Source organism: Mus musculus, chromosome 17 (genome assembly GCF_000001635.26).
Source record: "Mus musculus strain C57BL/6J chromosome 17, GRCm38.p6 C57BL/6J".
Classification (NCBI taxonomy): Eukaryota; Metazoa; Chordata; class Mammalia; order Rodentia; family Muridae; genus Mus; species Mus musculus.
The window spans coordinates 74424336-74442272 of record NC_000083.6 but is presented as its reverse complement, the minus strand read 5'-3'; the positions used below and the strand labels follow the sequence as shown (position 1 = coordinate 74442272).

Below are 17937 nucleotides of genomic sequence, written 5' to 3'. Positions count from 1 at the left end.
GCCCAGAGATGGTCTCACCCACAAGGGGCCTTTCCCTCTTGATCACTAATTGAGAAAATGCCTTACAGTTGGATCTCATGGAGGCACTTCCCCAACTGAAGTTCCTTTCTCTGTGATAACTTCAGCTGTGTCAAGTTGACACAAAACTAGCCAGTACAATACGGGGAATCCGGGAAGGCTCTCCTGCATGATAACTGAAATCTGATTGGTAATAGGAATGACAGTGATGGTAACCAATGACCGCATCCTGGAAGTGAAAACATGCTGATCCGGTTTCCTTTGGCAGGTGGTCTGATTGACAGCTTGGGTAATCTGAAGAACCTCGAGAGACTCATACTGGATGACATCAGGATGAACGAGGAAGATGCTAAAAACCTAGGTCAGATTTTTGTTTCCTTAATATTCTTATTATTGTAGGTTTGCTGATAAGAATGGTTGGCTCATGATTATTTGGCTGCACCTGTAGACTGCAAGATCCTCCTGTGTATAGGGGCAGGGCATGTACATGGCCTAGTCACCATGGGAAGGGGTGGAGGTTTGAATAAGAATGACCACCATGGCTCATATACTTGAATGCTTAGTCCCCAAGGAATGGAACTCTTTGAAGGGATTAGAAGGGTCAGGAAGCATGGCTTTGTTGGAGTAAGTGTGTTACTGGGGGTGGGTTTTGGGGTCTCAGAAACCCTTGCCAGGCTTGGTCTTGTTCTCTCTCTCTCTCTCTCTCTTTTTTTTTTTTTTTTTTTTTGGTTTTTTTCAAGACAGTGTTTCTCTGTATAGCCCTGGCTGTCCTGCAACTCACTTTGTAGACCAGGCTGGCCTCAAACTCAGAAATCCGCCTGCCCCTGCCTCCCGAGTGCTGGGATTAAAGGCGTGCACCACCACGCCCCTGTTCTCTTCTTGATAACTGTGGATCAGAATGTAGAGATCTCAACTATTCCAGCACCATGTCTGCCTGCATGCTGCCATGCTCCCTGCCATGATGAAAATAGGCTGAACATCTGAAACTGTAAGCCAGACCCAATTAAAGGCTTTCCTTTATAAGAGTTTGCCTTGGCCATGGTGTCTCTTTACAGCAACAGACAACATCTAAGACAGGAGGCCCGAGGTAGCTGTCCTCACCTTCCACCTTGTTTGAGGAAGGGTCTTTTTTGTTGTCTCTTGCAGTACTCTGTATTGTGGCTGGATGGCCCACAGGCTCCTCAGGATTCCCTTGTCCCCATTCCCCATTCACTGTAGAAACACCAGGATTAGAGATGCAAGCTAGATGCTTGACTTCACATGAATTCTGAGGATTTGAGAGTAGGTCTTTGTGCATGGCTGCGTGTACTCACTGAGTGGTCTCCCGGGCCCCAGCAATCTATTTCATGAACCTGTGACCACCTTGGTTTCTTGGGACACGCTCCCTCTTCCAGAACAAGCCTTCTACAAAATTCTGCTCAAGCTTTAGCCCATTGATGTGTGACATTATTTTTAGAGAGAGGAAGTCATCGTGTGTCTCGTTTTCCTTTCCCTGGCTGATTTAAAAGTCCAGAGTTGTTTCATTGGTAAAACTTTAAAAGAGGAAGTGTGAGGTGCAGGGTGCAGGGAAGTGTGAGCCCAGGACACCAGCAGGAACTCAGGCGTTGCCACAGAGCCTGGGGCCTTGGAAACAGGTAGGGCTGAGTGGAAACCACCTATCTGAGATGCCTCTGCTTCTTCTCTTTCTTTTTCTTATTCTCAGTTCCACCCTTCTTGCTCTCTCTTCCCTCCCGAGCCCTACCTAACCTGCTTCTCTCTTTGTTCAGCATTTTCTGTCATTTCACTTCCTTCCCAAATAAACTCTATAAAATATGGCTGAACTTATATGATAATCAAATTAATTTAGAATTTAGTAAGCATACACTGCATACCTATAGGACCCATAGACTATCGGAGCTGGAAAGGGCTGGAACACATCTACTTCATGCGTGAATTTTACGGAAGGTCACCGGTTCCTAGAATGCTTTGCTGATTTGCTCAAGATCTCAGGACCCTACAGGATAGTGTGCTTTTGTTATGAAGAAATCTAAATTCAGCTGGGCAGTGGTGGCGCATGCCTTTAATCCCAGCACTTGGGAGGCAGAGGGAGGTGGATTTCTGAGTTTGAGGCCAGCCTGGTCTACAGAGTGAGTTCCAGGAGAGCCAGGGCTACACAGAGAAACCATGTCTGGAAAAAAACAAAAAACAAAAAACAAACAAACTAACTAAATGTAGCCAGATAAACTCTTGTATTGTCTGCTCCTACCTCCTACCTAGGAGGTAGAAGTGGAAGGATCAGGAGTTTGGGGCTAGCCTTGGTTACAGAATAAGTTCTGGGCAAACCTGGGCTAAATGAGAACTCTTCTCAAAACAAAAATGAAAACAAAACCTGCCAGGCATAAGTGACACACACATGCATTTACTCCCAGCTCTCAGAGGGGAAGGCAGGTGGATCTCTGTGAGTTCAAGGTTATCCTAGGGAGAATAATTGTAAATTGATCCTTACAATCAAGGGAATAGGTCACATACCCCTCCCTGTAGTCCCCTAACTGACAATAAAAGCTGGGCCTGGGAGCCCACCAGAGATCTCTGCAACCCAAGTGGGTAGACCCCTGTACGCAGGAAATTCAGACGATTAAATGCTCTTCACTTTGGCATACTGCTTGAGTCTGGGGTCCTCCTCCAGCGATTCTTGGACCCTAACAGTAAGACCCAGTCTTAAAACAAAACAAAACCAAATAAACAAAAACAAGAGCCCATGAGATGCCTTAGAAGCTTCAAGCAGGGCTGGTGAGATGGCTCAGTGGGTAAGAGCACCCAACTGCTCTTCCAAAGGTCTGGAGTTCAAATCCCAGCAACCACATGGTGGCTCACAGCCATCTGTAACGAGATCTGACGCCCTCTTCTGGTGTGTCTGAAGACAGCTACAGTGTACTTACATATAATAAATAAATAAATATTTAAAAAAAAAAAAAAAGAAGCTTCAAGCATTCGATACCACGCCTGAGTTCAAGTCCCAGGTTCTACCTGGTAGAAGAGAATTGACTCCTGCACGTTGTCCGGGGTCATTATCTCATGTCATGGCTTACAAGCTCCCACACACAAATAAATAGGATAGAATATTTTTAAATAAAAATAAGATAACAAATAAGGAATCAAATTTGACTGTGAAGAAACCAGAACAATGATGTCAGTAATAATTACTGTGTAGTAGAGAGTTGCTGTCCACTAGGGCAGCAACTACACTATGTAGTTTTCACACTTTATCTCACCAAAACCTCAAGATAGGCCTAGTGTGTAGGACTAATGACCCCCTAAAGCCACAACTGAAAAGTTGAATCAGTTGTCCAGGTTTATATAGGACTGTGAATCTAGAGGTCTGAATGACCACAAAGCTCACACACACGCACACACCTCCCATAACATCAGATAGCACTCACTGAAGGTTTACTGTGTTATATACATACTGAATGCCTCACATACATTACCTGCAATTTTCCCTAAGCTCTGAACCATGGGGACTGATAAAGCCTGAGTTTGAGAGATGCAGCTCAATGGGAGAGCACCTGCCTTAGCATGCAGGAAGCCTGGGTTAAAGCTCTAACACCGGCGTTAGAGCCAGAAGCAGCCACCGGGATGGACGTGTTTCTCATGATCCAGCGCCACAAGACCACCATCTTTACAGACGCCAAGGAGTTCGAGCACCGTGTTCGAACTGAAGCGCGTCGTCGAGGGCATCCTCAAGCGGCCGCCAGAGGAGCAGCGGCTTTACAAGGATGACCAGCTCCTTGCTGATGGCAAAACTCTGGGCGAGTGTGGCTTCACTAGCCAGACAGCACGGCCACAGGCCCCAGCCACAGTGGGCCTGGCCTTCCGAGCAGATGACACCTTCGAAGCTCTCCGCATCGAGCCCTTCTCCAGCCCTCCAGAGCTTCCAGATGTGATGAAGCCACAGGATTCTGGAGGCAGTGCCAATGAACAAGCTGTGTAGTGAGGGCCTAGGCCTACCCCCTAGAGACCCGTTCCCCCAATAAAAAAAATTTGGCTGTCAAAAAAAAAAAAAAAAAAAAAGCTCTAACACCAAAGAAGGGGGGTGCGACAGATGGGACCCCAAAAGTCACTTTGTATTTCTTACATGTGTCCCGCTGACTCAGGATGTATATTGATGATTTAAACTCCACCTACTCAATCCTAAACTCCACATCAACCCCAGGGCTAAGAACAAAGGGCACTCTGTTGCCTTCCATTGTACTGCTGGTAGAAGGAGACACTGATACTGGCTGTACACACCACCCTGGGTGTGGTGGTCATTGAACTTGTATCACGAGGTTCAAAGCAGGGTTTCCGAGGCTGTGCAGGTGACGAGCCCTCCACGTCACTGCAGCACCTGCTGTCCCTCTGAACTCAGCCTCTTGAGGGGAGTAATAACCCTGATGTGTTAGAAAACAACGAGCTCATTTGGTCTGTGTACTAGGAGTCCGTGGAGAGATGACGTCTGGAATCTAGACGCAGGGCAGCTCTGGTCGGAGGCTCGAGAGTTTAGTGCCAGCCTGGCTAAGAGCAATGCTAGCAAGGGGCTTCTTCTCCAGAATACAAAGAAATGTATCAGTATTTAAAAAAAAAAAAAAAAAAAAAAGACCGGGAAAGAGTTTCTGCTTTGTTGTCTCCCTTGAGCTCCACCGATCTGTATTTAACCAGACAAACTCATCTGTTCTTGTTTTCCCTTCCCACCTCCTTGTAGCCGAAGGCCTACGAAGCCTGAAGAAGATGCGTTTACTCCATTTGACTCATTTGTCTGACATTGGGGAGGGGATGGACTACATAGTCAAGTCTCTCTCAGAAGAATCCTGTGATCTCCAAGAGATGAAGTTGGTGGCCTGCTGTCTGACTGCAAACTCTGTGAAAGTTCTAGGTAACCATTGTAACCGCTCTCTGAATGCATAACGGGACACTTGACGTTTTTACACTGATGCATGCAATGCCTTACGTGCAAACTTAATTTTAAGAGAAACTGAAAAAGATAATGTGATATTATCTGACCTAGCCCCACCCCTACTCTCTTTTTTACCCTGAAATAGGATTTTTTTTTTTTTTTTTTTTTTTGGTTTTTTGAGACAGGGTTTCTCTGTGTAGCCCTGGCTGTCCTGGAACCCACTCTGTAGACAAGGCTGGCCTTGAACTCAGAAATCCTCCTGCCTCTGCCTCTCAAGTGCTGGGATTAACCTAGCCCATTTTTTAATGAGCTTGGTCTGAATCAGAATTAAATAATTAGTGGCAATGTAAGAGTATTACATAATAGTTGAAGATATTGTAACCTTAAGAGAAAGTGAAAAGTAAGACATTTTTTAAAAAATTCCATTGTTCTTGTCATAGTGATACTGTCTAATCATCCCTTGGGTAGATGGGTAAAGAAAATATGGAGAATGGGGAAGATGCCTCAGTGTTACCAGGCCTCTATTTTTCCCTTTGTTAAGATGGAGTTGGAGCACAATAATATAACACTTCATTCTTTTGAGTTCCCAATGTTATGCATACCAATTATAGAGAAAAGTTTGCATATTTTTGGATAAACTGTTCAGTTCAGATATATCTTAAAATTTAGACTTTGGGAGCTGGAGAGATGACTCAGCAGTTAAGACTACTTACTGTTCTTCCAAAGGACTTGGGTTCCATTCTGGCAGCTCACGACCATTTGTGACTTTAGTTCCTGGGGGTCCAATGCTGGGATATAAGGCATGTGCCACTACTGCCTGTCAGGGGAATTGGTCTCTTTTCAAACAGCTGTAGCAAAAAGTCCAGATGTGATGATGCACAACTCAGTGCCAGGACTAAGATGGCAGAGCAGGGGGACTTCCATGACAACCAGGACTACACAATAAGACCTGTCTTAAACAAACAAGCCAAAGTCAATAAAGAATAAATTACAATGGTGTGTCTGTTATTACAAACACTATATTCCACGCAGCTTCAGGCTCTATGTGCCCTGGACATAATAATCATTGCCATGGAAACTGAGGGTTCCACCCATCCCACTTCTTTAGAGAAGTAATCAGTCTATCAAGTCAAATGACAGTGTGTATTGCCATCAGCAAAGACAAGAACACAGAATTCTAAAGAGGCTGAAAAAATGTCCATATGGCTACCTGAAAATCTTTTGGTTTGGTTTTTCTTTCAGCACAGAATCTTCACAATTTGATCAAGCTGAGCATTCTTGATATATCAGAAAATTACCTGGAAAAGGATGGGAATGAAGCTCTACAGGAACTGAGTAAGAAGCCCGGCATTGCCCATGCAATGAGCTTTCTTCTTTTGGTTTTTTCGAGACTGGGTTTCTCTGTGTAGCCCTGGCTGTCCTGGAACTCACTCTGTAGACCAGGCTGGCCTCGAACTCAGAAATCCACCTGCCTCTGCCTCCCGAGTGCTGGGATTAAAGGTGTGAGCCACCACGCCTGGCTAGTATTCTTATGCTGCCTGGTTGCAACAAGGGACTGTGGGTGAGCTCTCAGATGAGCGAAACATTTCGAGGTTTTTTTTTTTTTTTTTTAATTAATTAATTTTTTTTCTTTGAAAAAGAGTTTCACTACGCAACCTGGAGCTCTCTAAGAAGACAGGGTGTCCTTGAAGAGCTCCATCTGCCTCTGCCTCTTGAATGTTGGTATCAAAAAGATTCTTATTCTGATTGTTTTGTTACAGGAAAATGAGGCAGGGAAGCTCCCGTGCTCAAACAGTCACTAGAAATACAGCGGAGGATCGGAAAGATTCACTGTGTCAGGCTTAGTGGAGTTCTCTTCATGGCTCAGAGCAACTAACTGAACAGAGATAGGGGCTTTCTAGCCCTGGTTTCAACCATTGCATCACCTGTGGGCTTAAGTTTCTACCAAAGCCACATGGCAAAGATACAAACAAGAAATCCAAGCCAGGATTGATGGTGTACTCCTTTGACCCCTGCAAGTAAATAGGCAGGCAGATCTCTGTTAGTCTGAGGCCAGCCTGGTCTCCATAGTGAGTTCCAGGCCAGCTAGAGATTGGTCTCAAAGAAAAAAGAAGGGGGTGGGCGTTAGGACATTTTTTTCTTCTTTTTTCGAGACAGGGTTTCTCTGTGTAGCCCTGGCTGTCCTGGAACTCACTTTATAGACCAGGCTGGCCTTGAACTCAGAAATCCACCTGCCTCTGCCTCCCAAGTGCTGGGATTAAAGGCATGCGCCACCACACCCGGCTGGACATTTTTTTTAATAGATTTATTTATTATTATATCTTAAGTACTCTCCAGCCTTTCTTTTTTTTTTTTTAATAAACCAGTTTGGGGCTGGGAAGATGGCTCAGAGGGTAAGAATGTCCTGAGTTCAATTTTCAGCAACCACATGGTGGCTCACAACCATCCAAAATAAGATCTGATGCCCTCTTCTGGAGAGTCTGAAGACAGCTACAGTGTACTCACGGACTCACGTATCATAAATAAATAAATCTTAAAAAAAAAAGTTTAAACAAACAAACAAACAAACAAACCAACCAATCAGTTTACTGCAAGCAGCTGTTTTACCTGGTAACTAAGCAGTCAGTTCTCCCCAGGGGGTCCTTGCCATTCTGTTCCTCCTGAGACAAGGTTTCTCTGTGTAGTCCTGGCCATTCTAGAACTCAGAGATCCCCTTGGCTCCTGCTGAGACTGAATGTGTACACCACCATGCCTGGCTTATTTCCTCTTTCAATTTCACTAGAGTGGTAAGATTTTTCTTTAAAATATTTTTTATTAGGTATTTTCCTCGTTTACATTTCCAATGCTATCCCAAAAGTCCCCCATACCCACCCCCCCCAATCCCCTACCCACCCACTCCCACTTTTTGGCCCTGGCGTTCCCCTGTACTGGGGCATATAAAGTTTGCAAGTCCAAAGGGCCTCTCTTTCCAGTGATGGCTGACTAGGCCATCTTTTGATACATATGCAGCTAGAGTCAAGAGCTCCGGGGTACTGGTTAGTTCATATTGTTGTTCCAGCTATAGGGTTGCAGATCCCTTTAGTTCCTTGGGTGCTTTCTCTAGCTCCTCCATTGTGGGGAGTGGTAAGATTTTTAAAGAGCTATAATGGCATGTGGTTATGACAGAATGACAGGGATTCACTTGAGAAAAATACAGGTGACTGACTGGCCAGGGTTAAGTCCCTTAGCCTGTGATTTGCTGTTTATTGATTATGAGTAACAGTTTCATTATATTACAGTGTTACTATACTTGAATATCTTTTATAAAAATAAAATAAGATAAAGAGTAGATTCTCCTTAAAGGTTAAGTAGCCTGCAGGGCCAGCAAACTTAAAGACCATTCTTCATCCTCGTTCTGCTGGACTGAGATGACGTCAGCCCTGAACTGTTCTCTGTTTAAGTCGGCAGGCTTGGCGTTCTGGGAGAGCTCACTACATTGATGCTGCCTTGGTGCTGGGATGTGCACACCAGCCTGCCCAAGCTGTTGAAGCAGTTGGAGGGGACCCCAGGACTTGCCAAACTTGGATTGAAAAACTGGAGACTCAGAGACGAAGAGATTAAAAGTTTAGGTAGGTACACCCAAAGGGAGCCGAGGGGACAGGGACTGACTTTAAGAAGGCTTAGTTGGGCCTTTAATGTCAGTCCTCAGGAGGCTGAGGCAGCCGGGTCTCTGCCTTTTCTCTGAGCTGGCTCACGGGCCTTCTTTGTTAGTTATTAGGATCTTATTTCTATTGAATGTTACTCACTGGGAAGGATGGTTATTTTTGGAGTTTTTTGTCCTCCTCCTTGTTTCCTATGTTGCCATAGGTTATATTTGAATGTGTCTCTGAACACCACATGCATAGAACACATTCTATGCAGCAGTGTTGGGAGGTGGGCGGACAGAAAAACGCAATAAAAAAAGGAGGCCATGACTGCCCCGAGGGACGCTGGAGGAGCCTTACTGTAGATAAAAGGGAAAGCAGAGCCAGAGGTAGAAACATCTGGGAGAGTCCAGAGTAAACAGGATCCTAAGTGGCCATGTGAGGAGAGGCGGGGAGGGAACTAGGGAGAGCCAGGAGACCAAGAGGCCAGGAAGCTTAAAAAAAAAAAAAAAAAGAAAGAAAGAAAGAAAGAAAGAAAGAAAGAAAGAAAGAAAGAAGGAAAGAAAGACAGACAGACAGACCAGAGTAGCCAAATGGCTGGCTGAATTATACAGGTATAGAGGGAAGGGCAGCCACCTGGAGTTCTGTGTAAGGGTTGGAGTATGCCAACCACACCCAGGAATGGGTAGGGGCCTGAGGGGTGCTGGAGAGCCTGGTGGCCAGGTCTGCTTGGATATTAGGCACCTACCTCAGTTAGCCACTTGTCCTGGTTTGAGACCTAACAGTAGGAACTCAGAGGAGGAGTTTAGATCCACTCTCATGGATACTTAATGCAAACCGCAGAAGGCTTGAGCCAGCCTGAGGTCTTGCTTGCTTTTTTCACCCCCTGTCCTGCCCAGGGACAGTCAGCAAAAAGGCACCGGCCAGATGTTAGTTCCTCAACCCTTACATGCGTCAACACATTTCTGTTGTTTGTGAGTTACCCAGCCTGTGCTATTCTGTTCCAGAGGCAGGAAACAGTCCTTTTCTTTCGTTGTCTTTTTTCTGTGGGTGTCGAGACTTGGTCTCCTCTCTTGGAGTCTGCTCTGAGGTAGCTGTTCTTTTCCTATTTTAGAGTGAGGGGCAAACTGATAGAAAGCTTTAAGTCTAAGGGAGAAAATGATTTTAAACGTTTCTTTCTTTTTTTTTTTTATTTTATGCATCTGAGTGTTACCTGTATATATGTCTGTGGTCAACCATGTGCCTGGTGTCCATGAAACCAGAAAAGGGGTGGGGGGTGTCTGGAGAGATGGCTCACTGGCTAAGAGCATGGCTACTCTTCCAGAGGACCCAGGTTCAACTCCTAGCACCCACATGGCAGTTCGCAACTGTCTGTAATTCTAACTCTAGGGATCCAACACCTTAGCACAGACATACATATAGGCAAAACACCAATGCACATTTTTTTAAAAAATGAGTACCACTGGTATTGGGTTTATAGATGATCTGGGCTGTCACGTGGGTGGACCAAGTCCAGGTCCTCTGCAAGAGCAGTTTGTGTACTTAACACAGACCCAGAGATGACTTTTGATTGGTTAGCTTCACTATTTGGGGCAGGAACCATGTATGCCAGGTGCCTCCCCTTCTTGGAAGCACTTGAGTTTCTCCTGAGAAGCCTCCAGTCTTCCTTCTGGAGCATGTAAGACCAAATACTAGTGTCCTGGGAACAAGGTGGAGTCGGAGCGTCTCCTGCTTTTGTGTGCTTTCTCTCCGGTCCCCCAGTCCACGTCCCATAGTACCCTACCTAATTATTAAGAGTGTCTTCCCACAAACCCAGAGTGACAGGGACCATTGCAGAGTGTGTGGTACACGGCAGATAATCAAATGTTTGCTGATTACAGGAATGGTGTTACAGTCTATTACGTAGGGCCTACTTCGGGGTGCCAGTTACCACAGTGGGGAACTCACAGGCAGGAGCCTGAGGAAGCTAGTCAGTCACACGACATCCACCATCGGGGACAGGGAACAATGAGTGTATGCAGGCTGTTCAGCTTCCTGGCTCCAGTCAGGGAATGATGTCACCAACAGGGGGCAGGCCCCACCACCTCAGTTAAAGCCATCAAGATAGCCAGCACGTGCGCGCGCACGCGCGCGCACACACACACACACACACACACACACACACACACACACACACAGCATTGCCAAGTGAAGCTAGACTTGGTCACACTGAGAATTAACACTAGGTGACCTGACTGTGGCTCAGGTAAACTGAAGGGCAGTAATTAGACAAGTTTCACCCAAAGTGCGTGAGATTTAGTCAGTTGTACTCTCCACAGCCCACAGATGGTCAAGTTCCAGATACACAGATTCTGTTCCTGGTGGATCTAGTTTGATCCACATTCAATTAGCAGAAAGCATGCAAACCCTGCATGCTTGCCATGCTTTCTTCGTTCCTGTGCCCGCAACTGTTCTGATAATCCCCAGGAAACTCTTCCTCAGCTAAGATCCTCGAGCTGAAACAGCCACAGAAACAGCTCCGTTCTCATCGCATCGGGCACTGACTTTTCTAAATTCCTACTGGGTAGTGAAAACCACTTGCTCTTTGAGGAGAAAGCCCACAAATTGTAAACAAAACAAAACAAAGCATTTCGCATTCCTGATGCTCAGGGTATCACAACAGAGGTGGCAGAATAGGACGGAGAGTTGTGAAGGTTGGAGGACTTATGAGAAAGGGAGGAGAGGACCAGGAGGTGAGCGCCACTGAGCCTGTTGGGCAAAAACTTGGCTGCACCACAGCTGACTAGAGCTAGAGTTTCCTTCCCATGTTCTAGTCCCCAGATGTGCAGTCCAAGCAGAGGGGGCAGCTGTGCTCTGCGGCCTTCCCAGACAGATGTTATTTTTACCCCTTCATTCCTTAGATTTATTTTCAACTTCATGGTCATAACGAGGTTACTGTCATGTGGGCATTTCAGCCAAGTGGGAAGAGACAAAAGAAAAAAAGGAAAGGAAAGCAAGCCGTGGTCTTTCTGCTAATTCTTTTCAAAGTGACACAGAAGTCACACTCCCCACTTCTGCTTCTATTTCCTTGGCAAAAAGTTAGATATATATAGCAGCAAGGGAATGTGGGCTATGAGCGGTCACAATGTTAGATTAGCAGTTTGTCTTCTAACTAAGGACGTTAAAGCATAGGAAGGAGGCCCAAGGATGGTCTCAGCAGCAAGTAGCACAGATAGAGAAATGGAGGTGTCCGCTGGGAACGCCCACTTCCTCCACTTCTCCCGATTCCAGCTAGCTAAAGTCCTTCTGCTTCAGGCATCTGTTATCAGGGCCTTTCTAAGCTAAACTCAAAAAGGTGATGAAGACTCTGGAGCAAGCACTGGGTGTGGCTGTGTCACATACGTGCCCTTAGCAAACACACAGGCCACACAATGCTATCTGCCAATTAATTCCCAGACTTCCGGGGGCATGTTATGATCTATGTGACAGATGTAACAAAGTCACACCATATGACAGATCTCACATGGGAGGTTTATCGGGGAAGGGGTGTACAGTGGCTATACAGGGCTAAGCAGGAGGGACTGGCCTTTTAGAAGGGAGGTAGCGCATGCGCAGGGGAAGGACTCCTGGCAACGGTAGGGATGTGTTTGCCTCTCGGCAGCTACTGAGATGTATCCTGACGTTGCTGCATCCCTGGGGCAGGTAGTGGAAATGCCTGGTTGCTAAAAGGGAAACCAGTTAACAGGCTTCCTGAAAGTGGCAAAGAGTACACTCACTCAGTGCATACCTGCATAAGCCTCAATCCACACGGCTGATTAGACAAGATCCATCATTCCTATTTTGCATGCCTAATGACAGCAATAGCTTTTCTTATTTGTTTCATGACCTTTGTCATGGCCCTGATGAGTTGGGTTTTTTGTTTGTTTGTATGTTTGTTTTGTTTTGTTGAGACAGGGTTTAAATGTAACTTTCATTCTCCTGAAACAAGTGTCTTCTTAGAGGCTCATTGCCTCTGTCTGCTAACCTAGGCCTACTTCTGGAAGCTTCTAACCACCATACAGTCTTATCTAGGCCTAGAATGTTTTCAGCCTCTGAGACCTGCTGCTGAATAAGCTCACCCTGTCTAGTTCTTTCTGAACTCTGGCTGGCTGGTTCAACGCAGCTGTTCTGGTTCAAACTCCTCTCCAACCTGACTGATTCAGTCTGGCTTCTCTCTTTCTGCCTCTCCTGAATAACTTTGCTTGACCTCAAACTAACTCTAGCAATCCGATCTAATCTTCTGGCTTCTTCCCATTCTCTGGCTCATTCTATCTTTATCTGTGTGTCTGTAAAACTCTCCCAGTAAAACTGTCTTTTATTTTTGCACTTCTCTAAGTACCTTCCCTTTCTCTCTTCTTGTGAGAGTTGGGAAGATCCTTTTCCATCAAATCTTTCTCTGATTCATCACTTTGTCTGCCACCCAATTAGACGTCACTTTCAAACATGGGTGCTTCCTTCTACAAATTAACTTTACCTTCATTGTTTGGGATTAAAGGTGTGTGCTAAGACTGAGCCACACCATGACTAGAAATAGGGTTCTTGTTGTTGTTCTCAGTAAACAACACAATCTGGGGTTTCACATTGTGATCAAATATCCTGCAGCACTGTGTAGCTCAGGCTGGCCTGAACTCGCTATATGTCCTGCCTCAGCCTCCCAGAGTTCTGGAATCAGAGACTTGCACCATCTCTGAGCTCTGGTGTTGTCTGTGGGGACAATACTGCTTTGTCAGAGAGCATCTCTTCTTACTTAAGAGTTCAAGTGCAGCCAAGTGGCGCCACCTTTCATCCCGGTGCTTAGGAGGTACCAGCCTAGTGTACAGAATGAGTTCCAGGGCATCCAGGGCTATACGGAGAAACCCTGTTTCAAAACAAGCAAGCAAGCAAGCAAACAAACAAACAGAAAAAAAAAAAAAAAGGAGTCCAAACTGAATTTTGAACCCTAATTCATCATTGAACTTCATTGTAACATCTATCTCCCACTCTTAATGTCTAACAAACCCCTCACTGCCCAGTGCAGGGTGAGGCTGACTGTGTTGACTCCAGTCAGTGATTCTGACTTTGTTCCAGGTTGAGGCAGGTGGAGTGCAATGAGCTTGAGGATAGCCTGAGCTATTTAGCAGAACCTTGTCCAAAAACAAACAAACAAACAAACAAACACCACCAACAAACAAGAAGAAGGATCTGTCTTTTCTTTCTTGCTTTCTATTTACACAGGGCAGACTGTGAATTCATGTTTCTGTCCCTGACTCTCAAATACTGAGATCAGGTGTGTGTGTGTGTGTGTGTGTGTGTGTGTGTGTGTGTGTGTATGTGGTGAGGAGGTTTTTTTTTTTCTCACACAGCAGGATTCACCTCATCCCAGTGCAAACCGCACAGGGCTTAGGGAACTCAAGAACAGGCATGATTTTTAAAAATCATTTAATTTATTTACATTAGTGTTTTGACTGCAAGGATGTCTGTGTGAGGGCATTGGTTCCCCTGGAACAGGAGTTACAGACAGCTGTGAGCTGCCATGTGGGTGCTGTGAATTGAACCTGGGTCCTCTGGAAGAACAGCCTGTGCTCTTAACCTCTGAGCCATCTCTCCAGCCCCACTTCCTCCTCTTAGGAGGCACTTTAGGAATGCTTATGTATAGGGACTGGAAGATCCCCCTGAAGCCTCTGGGAAGGCTTTAAACAAACGAAACCCTCTAGATTCTGAATGGCTTTTGTTTAATTAAGTTTATAGCTAGGGATAGCCTATACCCAAAGATAAAACTGTTAAGTAGTGTTATTTCTACAAACATGGAAGGGCCTAGTATTGCTTGTTTTGTCCCAGTCTCGAAAACTGATAGGTTGTTTCTCCACTGCCAGTGAAACGATCCAATTTAAACCGGATTAGATTATATTAAAGGTAGGTTCATTGGGAAGCTGCTCCCAGGTGGGTGAATTCACTGGCCCCAAGGACCAAGACCAGGAAAGTCTTGGGGAAAGGGTGGGGGTGGGGGATGGGGGAGGGAGAAAGAGGCACGGGAGCACAGAGAGAGAAGAGGGGTGGGGGATTAGAGGCCACAATGTCTGGATTATATAGGGAGGATTCTCTGGGGGAAGGGCAGCCCAGCCCCTGGACTGGAAAGTTCAAGGTTGGGAAAGGCTACGCCAGGTAGGACTGAGGGATGCTGGGAGACCCAGAGGCCAGGTCTGCTTTGGTACATAAGATCTGCATCTCAGTCCCCTCCTGGGGTCTGAAACTAAACAAGAACAGCTCCTTAGTATCTAATAGCATCTCTCATTTCTCAATGTTTAAGCAACATTCCATTTCCCGGAGGAATCAGGAGTAAGGTAAAATACATCATTGACCTTTGCCTACTGCATTCATGCACCTTGATGCTCTTAGACACCAGGAAACAGACTTTGTGAATACTGTGGGCAGGCACAGAACGCCTGTCGGAAGTCTTTTTCCAGGGCACAACACTGGTCTAACCAGAGTCCTTTTAAAATGGAAAAATTACTCACACGTGCACGTACAGAGCTCATTTTGTTTTAAATGAGGATTTCTTCCGATTAACCCGTTTCTTTCTTTGCTCAGGTGAATTTCTGGAGATGAATCCTCTGAGAGACTTGCAGCAGTTGGATTTAGCGGGGCACTGTGTGAGCAGTGACGGATGGCTTTACTTCATGAATGTGTTTGAGAATCTGAAGCAGTTAGTGTTTTTTGACTTTAGCACTGAGGAGTTCTTACCGGATGCAGCACTGGTGAGGAAACTTAGTCAAGTGTTATCCAAGTTAACTCTTCTGCAAGAGGTAAAGCTCACGGGCTGGGAGTTTGATGACTATGATATTAGCGCTATTAAAGGCACCTTTAAACTAGTGACTGCTTAATGCACCCGTGCCACCAAATACTCCAGGACTCCCTCACTTCCAGCAAATCATTAAAAACTACGCAGAAGTGGGGCCACAGAGCTGGCTCAGGGGTTAAGAGCACTGGCTGCTCTTCCAGAGGACCTGGGATTGATTCGCACCACCTACAAGGTGGCTCACAACCATCTGTAACTCCAGTTCCAGGGGATCCAACATTTTCTGATCTCTATGGGTACCACGCAGGCAAAACACTCATATACATTAAATAAAAATTTAAAATGCTTAAAAAAAAAATCTCGAAGAAGGAAGTCAAAGAAGGAAAAGAAGAGGAATTGGCTTGAGAAACGAGTTTGGTCTCATCTCTCCACACAGGACAATCTCTGTGCCCTTCAGGCGTGTTTGTGTTACTTGACCCCAAGAATACTGGGTCAAAAAACCTTGCGATACCCTGTTCATCTGTCCTTAGTACAGTACCTGGCCTATCTAGACTCAACAAGTACTTGATAAGTATGTGACAACTAAATTACCAAGAAATAAAATTGTCTAGAGAACAGATTTCATATATGCTATTTAATTCAGCTTGTTTAATTAAAACACTATGGAATGTATAGAATATGTTCTCACATGAAAAGCGTTCTCAGATTTGAAAGAGGCGTTCTTAAAAAAAAAAAAAAATAACAAACCATTGAATTGTGTGTATGCAGTGTGTGTGCCATGGTGTACCTGTGGGGGTCAAAGGACAACTTGTGGGAGTTTGTTTAACTCAAGTCACTGGGCTTTGTGGTAGTAAGTCCTTGTCTGCTGAGCTGTTGACCAGCCCCAAATGGGCATCTGTGGTCAAGGAAAAATTGGCAGTTTAAAAGCTGCTTCATCAGAGGCTGGAAACTCAGGATGTCTCCCAGGAGAAACCGAGGACGAAAGAAAAACTGTATCTCATATTCTTTTTTTTTTTTTTTTTTTTTTTTTGGTGTTTTTGAGACAGGGTTTCTCTGTGTAGTCCTGGCTGTCCTGGAACTCACTTTGTAGACCAGGCTGGCCTCGAAATCAGAAATCCGCCTGCCTCTGCCTCCCGAGTGCTGGGATTAAAGGCGTGCGCCACCACGCCCGGCTTGTATCTCATATTCTTTTGTACCCGACTGAAGTATGAGGGATACCCTGCTCTAATCTTTTTGTCTCTCACCTTCCAAAATAATTACCCCTCACATAAAGTCTAACAACAACAAACAAAATCTCTGTTGTCTAAGGATGTAAAAATCCAAAGAGTCTGGGAGAGCCAGGGGTAAAACAGGTAAAATGGAGTTAGCCTGCAGCTAGCCTTGTCTTCTCAGGGCTCCTCAGGGCACTGCTGTGCGTAGCACTTCTCTGTATGTTGTGGTCATGTTATAAAAAAACTGTGGGTATGTTGTGGTCATGTTAAAAAAATTTCTGGGTACAGAATCTACTTAGCAATTGGACATATATTATGCAGGTTTAATTATAAAATTTCAGCTAATAATTTGCAAGTCAACTCATCCCTTCCCCTTCCTAACTGTACAAATGAGAGCGCTCAGGAAAGATAAATGACTTCTGTGTCCATGACTACCAAACTATTGATATACAAGTACTCAAGGATTGCAATAAGAGCCTTTTGCCTAGTCCAGTCATGGAGTCTGTTGAAAATATCTTGACTAAATTTCCAGTTCTACAATAAAATATATATTTGATCTGTTCCGCTCATAAAATGAAAAAAAAAAAACAACCTAAAACTAGTTTATTAAATAAAATGAACCCCAAATAAAACTCTGATTGTGTTTATGTAATGTATGTTCTGTCACTCTACCGCCATATGGTGTTTAAGGTCACTCAGAAACTGCTGAGGAAACAGGGTTGCCCCCACTCCCAGTTCACACCCAAATGGGTTTCTCTCAAAGCATCCTCCAGGGCTCTCTTTCTGGGGATGGGCTGCCCCTCTAACAGGGACAGGGAGATCAGAGAACAGCAGCAGCACAAGAGTGAAAAGTGTCCTGGAGAGCAGCCAGAAGGGGAGCCATAGCCAAGAGAGGTTGCTATGGTTTCCCTAGTGATAGGAAAGGGCCCAGATGAGACTGGAGCTGTGTGCTCAGGCACAGGACGCTCATCTGTAGAAAAAGCCCAGTCGGGAGCTTGCGGGCCACCTTACCTTCCCCAGTTGGTCTCTGCAGGACACTGTGAGCCTCTGAATAGATGACTTCATCTCTGTTGCTATTTGTTCTTTTCCTTGGAAACCTCCTTAGAAGGGACACTCTGCTCTGTCCAGGACGCTACAGGCTCGCCAACTGGCTGCCTTAAAGGGGCTTCCCTGGTAGGTTTCTGTCGGATGTTCTGAGTTCCCATTCGGTGATGCTGGCGTTCTCTCGCTGTTTACTCCTTTACGTTGTTGGCTCCCTACATACCTGATGAACTTACTCATTCAACGCCAAGAGCATGGCTCTCGGAGGCCACTGGCCAGCTGACCTAATGTCACCCAGAGCACTGGAGTTTTAAACCTCATTCCATTCACCAAAGGTCT

At 45.4% G+C, this 17937-nt stretch overlaps 1 protein-coding gene and 1 pseudogene across 5 annotated transcripts in view; both read left to right on the top strand.

Moving 5' to 3' along the window:
- The window catches only part of Nlrc4 (NLR family, CARD domain containing 4), a 32890-nt gene extending 16872 nt beyond the window's left edge, over positions 1 to 16018 (top strand). For 4 of the 5 annotated variants that reach the window (XM_006524346.4, XM_006524347.4, XM_017317491.1 and 1 more), the window contains 5 exons: positions 287 to 379; positions 4739 to 4909; positions 6173 to 6265; positions 8371 to 8538; positions 15139 to 16018. In XM_006524346.4, the coding sequence (XP_006524409.1) occupies positions 287 to 379; positions 4739 to 4909; positions 6173 to 6265; positions 8371 to 8538; positions 15139 to 15431 (818 nt within the window). In that variant the 3' untranslated portion in view covers positions 15432 to 16018. The remainder of the gene's footprint in view (positions 1 to 286; positions 380 to 4738; positions 4910 to 6172; positions 6266 to 8370; positions 8539 to 15138) is intronic. The other variant, NM_001033367.3, reaches the window with a different exon arrangement.
- Positions 3559 to 4068, top strand: Gm4708 (annotated as a pseudogene).
- Positions 16019 to 17937: the final 1919 nt, after the last annotated feature.